We start from the raw sequence: 9,506 nt of genomic DNA, 5'->3' as shown, positions 1-9,506 counted from the left end.
TCTATAAAAATATACTTTGTTTATTGAAAAAGGAAAAAGTGCAACAGACAATAAGTCACTTGTATCTTAGTCATGTGGTTACAGTGAAAACACGAAGCATCATGGTTACAGTTACAGAACTACAACACTGTGTTAAACAAGTTGCATAAATTATAGTATAAAACTGTACACAGTCTTACAGTATTTACACACACTGTATTTGCCAAATGCTACATTGGTTCGTCCATCTTTTTTTAAATATACAGTAAGTAATAAAAATAACAGCAACACATTTTTCTTTAGACCAAAGCGTCAGAGTGGAAACACTGAAGAAGACTAATCAGCGGTTCAATGTCAGAGCTGACAGAAGAAAGACTAAATATCATGATAAAATACACACACCAAGATTTCCTGTGTTGTCATTACTTTCAGAAATATGTCATACATACTAATATTTTATGTCAACATGTTTCCCACGTTTCTCCAGTAGCATTCCTGTGGCTCCCCATACAGTTGTCATGAAGGAAATTAGCTGCAGAGACCAAATCAGTTTTTGTACCAGGCTGTAAACATGTTCATTTGTGCTGTAAAGTTGGACATTTGAACATGGGAGTCTATGGGGACTGACTCACTGCTGGAGCCAGACTCTAGTGGTCATTAGAGGAACTGCAGCCTTTGTCACCTCACTGTTGCCTTCATTTCCTGCCCCTGAGGTTGGTGCTTGAGCTGGCCAACCAGCCTCTCTGTGAATAGGCAGAGAGCATCTTCATCCCACATTTGGTCTTTAATGAGAAGTGGTTTATGGGAGCTAATGTTAGCTAACATTAGCAAACTTTAATGACATTATTGGGTCAGTTTATGAGACTTCTTTTCTTGTGCCACTGTCATATTCGGTATTCAGTTATCCTGTGATTGCCATGCTGCTGAGCTGTTCCCATTCATCTCTACAGACTGTGATATTATTTCCACTGTCTCAAGATCACAGCTGAATTAGCTCAGGATCTCATGACAACAAATAATGGTCATAATAAGAGAGTAGCTGAGGTACAGGCACTCTCTTACACCTCTGTCTCTTGTCAGTTGAAGATAACAAAAAACTTTGGTCATGATGTAAATATAAAGCTTAAAAAGCCACTGTCTGAAGAATATCAGGCTCTTGGCCTTCGTTTAGTCGGTGAATCTTTATCTATCTTTACTGTATCCTGGTTCAGTACGTATAACAAAATAATCTTAGCTCAAAGTTCAATTCACTAGCTTTTAACTAGTTTAGCATTTTTAACTACTTCTTATGAGCCTCCTCAGTGGCTCAGGTGTCATCATGTTTGGAGATGTAACCTCTGTCTCTGGAGACAGCTGTGAATGTCCTCTTTGGTCTTACCAGCTGTCCACTGATGCCAGTGACCATTTTTGAATGGAGGTTATGATCTGGAAAGTAGATCTTTGAGCTTTATCCTTTATCCTTCATTTCTCTGTCTGTTCGTCTTTGCTGTCACCAAACCCTGGACACCGGGGTGCATCAGCAGCAGTCGCCCTGTGGTGGGTTCATCTTTGGATGCAGTGAAAAAAATAAACTGTAAGCTCTGATGTGTTTCCATACATTTCTTTGTCAGTGTGTCCGTCCACCACATTGCATGTGCACCTTTACTGGCAGACTGGTCAGGAGGTCCGGGGACATAGGAGCTGCATCAACTAAACAAAGGCTAAACTAGAGAAAGGGAAATATTTCTTGCTCTCCTTCATCTCAAAACTTGTCTGGCTTAGTTGTGAGCAGAAGCATGGAGAGCTGAATTCCTGTTGGTTTTCTACTTCTGTGTGTAGGACTGTGCTGTTTGTGCTTGTATTATCATTCAGAATCCAGCCTGTGTAAATCTTGGTTACATTGGGGTTCATTTTAAAGGTCTATCTTCAAGTTGAATGGACTTTCAATGGATCAACTTAAACCTCCTTACAACAAACCAACAGTTCAGCGAGAAAATGTTGTTGTCTTTGATAAAAAGTTACAAACTAGTGACCCATTGCTTTAAGGCTAGATTACGCTGAAGGTTTCGTTATGTAGTTGTAAGGGTAGAGGGTGGCATTGGTTGTGTGTGCACGACCCTCCCGTCACATACTGCTGTCGTAGTCCCCAACCATCCTTCGAGTGTTGGACGCCAGGAAGATGTCGTTATCTTGAGGACAGTCACGATGGCAGGAGCAGGTCTTGATGAACATCATCTTCCTTGTGAAGACATCTCCCTCTGGACAGCGGAACTCCACCTCAGCTGTGATTGTGGCATGAGGTGTGCAGCAGCGGTCGTCTGTGCAGACGCCACAGAACTTTGGTTTGTACAGTCTGGTGCTCAAGCAGCCAGACAGCTCGAAGCGCATCCCTCGCTGGGCCTTTGGTGTCCGCACACATTTCTTCCCCTTCTGTGGGACACAAACGATAATCAGTCAGTACCATAATATCAGCCTTATCGGTTATAGCTGTAGTGATGTTAAGTATACGATTGTCCAGAAACTGCACTTCCAAAGTTGCATAAACCTGTTCTTTCTGCTGATGCTGCGTCCATGCCTGTTCTCTCAGATCTTTGTACTTTTGACACGACTTCTTCCACAGTGATTTGTAAGAGTTGTAGAAGGTACAAATGAATGATGTCATCCTGTAGATGTGGGCATCAGATTTATGTTTTCTGTATATTTGATCTTAGAATGTGGATTGTGTTTGTTAACAGTAATGTGGAGATGTGTGGGTTGAGGGGTGTGGTGGCCTACAGGAGCCAAGTTTACATGGTTCACTGCTATTATGTTCAAATGTTCTGCCTTTAAAGAAGATATTTGTAGGTCTCGATTATTGCATAGCCACTGATAGAAAACAACCCTTGTTTTGCTTTATTTCTATCACTTCTTTTCTTCTACTGAAGTTAGCATGCTAACCAGCTAGCTCTGGCCCGGTTGGACTGTCTCATCACTGTCTGATACTGAATCACTGTGGCGCCCAGTCTGCCCTCAAGAAGCAGAGCTCCTCTTTGTCTTGTAAACACATTGATCGGTGAAGCGTTAGGCAAAACTGGTAAGTAAACTGTTGTTAATGCTAACGCTGGCTATGTGGCAATAGCAAAACTTATAAATCACTCCTTTGACTACCACCACTCACTTACGCTTACTTACAATACAAAGTCTAGAGAGGTGGGTAGGATCATGAACTGACTTTGAAAGAACCAGAAAATCCTGCAAATCAGTTCATGAATTTTACCTTATGAGGCCAAAGTACTGAAAAGTGAGTCCAAGTAATTGACTTTATTTTTTGGTTCTTTCACAACTATAAACATCCTGAAGAAATCAGAACATGTATGATTGAAATGCCATCTGTAGCACAGTAGCTGATGAGGAATGAACCCTCTTTTAGCTGAAACTACGCAAACTGACCTTGATTTCTTTTTCCTGTTGACTGTCACAGAGTCGAACCATGCAGATCCTGGTCTGCCTCTCCAGCTGGCAGTGCTGGTTGTCGTTGGTGATACGGGACGAAACGCCCATGCCGCAGGTGGCCGAGCACTCGCTCCACTCTGTAGTCTGGACTATGCAGTTATCTCTGGGACTCTCTTGGGGCGGCCCATGGGGGGACACTTGTTTGAAGACTGAGACAGTACTTGAAGAGGGCAAGGGGTGAATCTGAGAGGCTCCTGCCAGGAGAGGAAGGAGATTTGACAAAGAGGTGTAGAGAGAGAAAAGGTACAAGAGAGTGATTGAATAAATGAAGACAAAATGCAGCGTTCAACTGTAGAGAAAACTAAGCTTTAGTTTATCCACTTGCAGTTAGATTTTCTTTACAAATAACATTAGTCAAGTCTGTGTTTCTACTTCACTATAGCTGTGTGTCAGCATCCTTGGTAGCCCAGGCTATGGTGAGATTCATTGCATGCCAGTGATGAATCACTTTTCACAAAGAGACTACTGCAGACTCAGCAAATAAAACAGGGCTGAGAATCAATGGGAAATCCTCCATAGACCAGACTGTCTGGCTTTGGTTCGGCCTTGTGGTTCATGTGGTCTTTGGAGGCCATGATTTCATAGACTGCATCCTCTAAAGGAATCTGGCCCCAGAAATGGGTCACAGCTTATATCTTATCTGAAATTACTATACTGAGGGCACCACTTGATAGGAGGGAACCACTGATCAAAGCATTTGCTGGTATGACCAACCTGACCTACCTTTGTTCTGTGTAAGACTTACATTAAGCCTGTAATGAACAATGCCACGATCTGTGTGTGAGAATATCGGTGTAACATCTGAAGCAGCCAGTTAGTCTCAAACATTAGTTGAATCTTAAACTTAAACAAGAATCAAAAACAGCTGATGAGACAGAGGTGACACTGACTGGCAACCACTGACTGGTAGAGGGGGTCCCGAGGCATCTGCTCACACACCCACTCCTCACAGCATTTCCCAGGGATCTGGATGCGGTGCGGGTAGGGGCAGTCAGGGGAGGGCAGCCGGACATCACTGGCACACATCGGCACACAGCCGATCTCTCCGTTCATACACACACAGTGGTGCTTACAGCTGGGCCGGAAGGACTCCCCGCTGCGGTAGATCACCCCCCCCAGGTCACAGGTCTGACCCTCCTGAGCTGCAGACAGACAGAGAACATGCAGCACTGTCACTCATTTTTAGAAGATTAAAATACATACAGCTTTTTTCTATGGATTACCAAATGTCTCTAATAGTTATCTGATGGGTCTACAGTACTGTGTAGTATGAGTATACAGTACTATATATATTATATATACTTCATATAATGCATATATAAAATGACATAAATGTATTTAATGCAACCAGTCCTCCAACCTGAACAAGCAACAATCCTCTGACACAACCCAGAGGAGTGTCTCCTGAAATAGTGCCCCTTCAGCAGCAGGCATACTAGACCTTGGTTGTCATGGTTACAATAATAAAGATACAGACTGTCCCAAGAGCAGCATACCTACCTTCATCACCATGGTTACTAAAATAACAGTCATGTCTTGGTTAGCTTTAGGAAAAGATGGTGATTTGGGTTAAAATAAGTTCTTTCTCAACATTAGACGATCTCTGTTGTCATGGTTACGATAATAACAATGAATGGTCATTGATAATAGAAACAGCATAAACTGCTACTTTCACATGGGAATTGAACACCGCTCTCCTGTGTCATATTCATCCATCCACCCCAACCTCCTCCTGACGTGGACTTTGTCGCTCTATAAACCTCGTCACCGCACTTTTCCCTTTGCTCCTGTCATAATTACTACAACCACTAGATGTCGCCTAGCAACAAAACCTAACTATGGGTCATAATAACCTGCTGACAGACGACCTGTGGGCTCATTTAATTGGTAAGAATTTCTTCAAAAATAATTTCTGTATTTAAGTATAAACAAAAACCTATTAGTGGCAGACAACTCCTCTCATAAAGATATTAGAAGAAAATTGATTAAAAAAAACTGAAACTCTCGCCAGGGAAATGAATAATAAATAACATATCAAATCTTTAAAAAGTTTGATGTGAAAAAATATTTAAAATGCTACAAAAATAACAGGACAGCACAGAAAAAAAAATTATTAAAGAAGGTGAATGATGCACATCTCGAGTTCGATACAGCTACAATATACAAAGGAAAAGGAGCCATCATCCAAATAATTCATATCTACATAAAAAATACATGAAATTGTAAAGAATAAAATGACTGTAGCATAAGGATATACTGTATGTACTAAGCATTTTAACAAGGATCATAGAGCAATGGAGCCAGTGGAGCAGCATCCCCATTATTATTCAATAAGAGGGAGCAAAGTTATGGTTTTACTGATCCACTTTTTGTCTTTATGAAAATGAACCTGTCATCATAAAGTCCCTGCAATCAGGTGATAGATAGATATCAATGATCATTTTACCATTTTCAGCAACCTACAAAACAAGTGAAAATAAAAATCACACATTTCTGGACCAATCTTTGAGTTGGTTCAGTCCAACCTGCGCTGATTGATTGACAGTCTGTCCATCCACTCAGGAGTCTGCTCACAAAGGAGGGAGTCATTCAGGGATCAGCTGCGATCATTGACTACAGGGGACATTAGACCACACTGACTACACTTTAAGCAAGCTTAAAGTAGCATTGTACTGTTGCTGGAATGCCAAACTAATATGTAAGTCAATGTTAGCTAACTCCTCCAGCCCGCTCACCTGACATTAGCTCACTGATCAGACAGGATTCATATGTGGTGATGAGATGTTCTGATGGGTTGTGCCACCAATGGCGATGTGCTACCCTGCAATTCTGTGCACAAGCAGACCCACAAACCTGGGCTGTATTTCTGTTTCTGTGCCATAAATCTATGCAACCTTGTTGTCAAGTACATTGGAGACTTTAGCAGATGGTGAGCAACATCTAAAATATCTTGTTTCATTGCACCATTGATCTGCAGACATGTAATTATTTCAGAAATCTGTTTGAAATGACTTTTTTTTTGGCCCAGCCAAATAGTTTTTTATATCAAATTCCTTATTTAAACCATGGGATGACACATTATTCAACCGTCTAATGTTAGTTCTGTGGTACGTTAGGCAGCTGATAGACGGGCCTATGTGTTTGAAAGGAGCTGTGACCATATGGGCAGTAATTAAAGCAGAAGCAGCAGGTATCACAGTGTAGAGGAATAGTACATCCTTGTGAGGAGGGCTGAAAGACTTACATCACACTAAATCACTTCCTGAATGTTAAATGTGTCACTAGTCTGGGGACAAACACAGACGGTGGTGTGTTTTATGAAGAATATGTTACCCATGCAGATGCCAGTCTCCGTGTCACTCAGCAGGGCGTAGTCACAGTAGAGCTCTTTGTGATGGTCACAGGGCTCCAGCAGGGAGCAGGGCTCCCCCAGCTGCCGGGCACACACCTTACAGCAGCCACAGCCATCCAGGACCAGGCTGGTCCCTAACGGGCAGAGGGGGGGGTCTGCAGGGCAGGCACAGGGCTGGGAGCAGTCCTGGGCCACTGTCTGCAGCAAACACATGAGGAGGGAATTGTGTACTGTAAGATTATTTTATTCCAATATAAAACAGTGGGTATGGACTCTGAGACCACTTTCCCATGGGAATCATAATTGAATATGATTGGACGTTACTCGTCAGCTGGTAGCTTGACAGCTGATGAATGAGTCAGTAATTGTGGAGCATCTATGAAGCAGCTGAATTCAGTGCTCCGTCAGAACTGATGCCATGCTTTGCTATCACTGTTTTTAACCATGACCACAGTCTTTGTGTAACCTTAAAGCTGCTCTCATCACTTTCTTTGCTATTATCAGTCGATCAAATGACATCATGTAATGTGAAAGTTGCTGCTCTTAGCAATGAATGATCACCAACTCTGCAGCTCCTCTCAGCTCCGTGAAGCTTTTTAGGCTCTTTCAGCTCATTGTTTTGGTTTTGCTGTTGAAACTTTCGGGTCAGTCTCATGCAGCAGAAACAAGTGAAAAAGCTTAGATGAACCCGCCCTATACACAGCCTGTCCACCCCAGACAGCAGTCAGACGAAGTTAGATTAGCTGGTGAACACGTTTAGCAGCTAAAGTTGGTGGAGGCCAAATAGAAAACTGTTTGCTAATACACTGTTTTCACTAAATATTACTTTACTTAACCACTGTATCAAAATGAAGGGATCATTTCACTAGCATCTTTGAGCTGAACACACTTAAATACATTAAGACCACACCCCCTTATTAGCGCTGCAGCACTTTGGCAGCTTCTGATTGGCTAATTTACTCTGGGTGCTGCTGTAAATACTTGGATGACCTTTGACATTTAGACATGAGGACATGTTGTAATGTACAGCCAATGTTCGTACCTACATGTGCATATAGTGTGTAAGTGAATTCATAATATGGGGGCTTGAGTTTAGGAGGCAGACAAAATCAAGCCCCTGGGCCCCACAGTGACTTTAGACGGCCCTGTAGCAGAGCTCAATAAGTGGAACATATGAAAGCAAACCTGAAACTTTAATAGCGTTTGCCATTATGCAAGGGACCCCAGTGCCGTGCTCTGGTGGTAAGGTCCATATTAGGGGTGTCTGAAATCGTATTACAAGATTCATCCAGGCATAAATATGGGAAACATATGGTAATATTTATAATTACAGGTAAGAAGGATATATGTTTCAATCCCCCTGAACTGTTGTTTTTATCCCTTTTGTGGGGGGTCCAAGTCTTAATCAGGGTCAGACCCCATTCCAGTCCCCCCTGTAATTCGAACCCTGGTTTATGCTAAATAACTGCAGTGGTAGAAGAGTTTCCTGATGTCACAGGAAACAAATGTGTTTTTTTACAATAAAATACATAAAAATGCTGAATACACCAACATACATGCCATATATATTATGAGATGTAAAGTGAGAATTGACTTTACAGAGAGACCAGACACTTTGTTAATGCAAATATAATGAAGTCTTCTGGAGGGAGGCTGTTATTGTTTTGGTCCAATTTAAAGACAGGATCCCACAAGAGGGCGACACTAGACTGTGATCACACAGGCCAGCAAACACTTTCCATGTTTTGTTCCTGTGCCAGTGGCACAGGAACAAAACTCAGCATCAGCCCAGCAGACAGGGAGCAGGTTTGGAAGAGGAAAACATGACAGGAAAAATAGTCTCGTGAGCTGTTATGCTAGAACCAGCAGGAGCTTCCTACATTTCTACCCAAATGCAACAAACTTCAGCTTTACCACCTGAGACTGAGTTCTTCATGGTTCATGATTTCAGTCTAATGTAACGAAACAGCACAGCACCTCAGGCTTGATATGAATTTTCAGTTTTTCACATAGAATACTGTTTTGTTAAGTGAAAACTTACCGATGAGACAAGAAGCAGGAGAAGAGAAAATGTGGCCGAAGTTTCCACAGACATGTTAATGTGCAGGCTGCAGTCCACTCAGTAGTACTGGTTCCTGTGGCGGGAGGCTCGCTCTTGTTATTCTCTCTGCAGCAGACTGATGAAGCCTGGGAGGAGAAATGGGCTTAAATACCAGCCCAGTGGGTGTAGCCGCAGAAACAAGAGCCATGCCACTCTGCTCTGAGAGGTGAAAATATTCCAGATCAAATGGCCATCTCCCTGAGACAGCCCCCTGTGTCACATCATTAGCTCATAGGGTTGTGGGTGCACAAAATGCCAACTGACAGGGGGTGTTAACTTTGAGGGAATAACACCAGCTAAGGCTGATCATTTAGAGTCTTAATTTGCAATCCAATTTGCAGTGTTGTCAATTTGAAGGTGGCTCTGACAGTTACTGTAACATATGGGTATTTAAAGCCATAAGCCAAAGCTGAACACAGGATAGTCTGGGTTTGAATGTCGGGAATGTTGGCCACAGAATCTGAGAAACGATTTCATGTAGCAGAGGTAAGGATTGTGGAAAATGAGGGCAATGTGTGCTGAACGCTGACAAACAGCAGTGGCCAGTGGAAGCTCAGAGGCAGGGATAGGCAGACACACACACACACACACACACACACACAA

At 42.5% G+C, this 9,506-nt stretch overlaps 1 protein-coding gene across 1 annotated transcript; it reads right to left on the bottom strand.

Annotated features, from left to right (window-relative positions):
* Positions 1-9,018, bottom strand: ccn2b (cellular communication network factor 2b). The gene is made up of 5 exons (XM_071500855.1): positions 8,844-9,018; positions 6,784-7,000; positions 4,341-4,592; positions 3,388-3,644; positions 1-2,388 (listed from the first exon to the last, which is right to left on the bottom strand). The coding sequence occupies exons 1-5, from the start codon at positions 8,895-8,897 to the stop codon at positions 2,083-2,085; spliced, it is 1,086 nt and encodes a 361-aa protein (XP_071356956.1). The 5' UTR covers positions 8,898-9,018; the 3' UTR covers positions 1-2,082.
* Positions 9,019-9,506: the final 488 nt, after the last annotated feature.

Source organism: Trachinotus anak, unplaced genomic scaffold, assembly GCF_046630095.1.
Source record: "Trachinotus anak isolate AG129_WGS33_773 ecotype Australia unplaced genomic scaffold, CSIRO_AGI_Tana_v1 ptg000016l, whole genome shotgun sequence".
In the NCBI taxonomy this organism is placed as follows: Eukaryota; Metazoa; Chordata; class Actinopteri; order Carangiformes; family Carangidae; genus Trachinotus; species Trachinotus anak.
This window is presented reverse-complemented; position numbering and strand designations above follow the sequence as displayed.

What these genes read in the sequence shown, in the direction of transcription:
- ccn2b (XM_071500855.1), bottom strand. Translation starts at nt 8,897, where the DNA reads ATGTCTGTGGAAACTTCGGCCACATTTTCTCTTCTCCTGCTTCTTGTC. An exon ending in TCCTGCTTCTTGTCTCATCG is followed by an intron (nt 7,001 to 8,843) that starts GTAAGTTTTCAC and finishes TGTTTGCTGCAG; the next exon opens with ACAGTGGCCCAGGACTGCTC. An exon ending in GGAGACTGGCATCTGCATGG is followed by an intron (nt 4,593 to 6,783) that starts GTAACATATTCT and finishes GTCTGTCTGCAG; the next exon opens with CTCAGGAGGGTCAGACCTGT.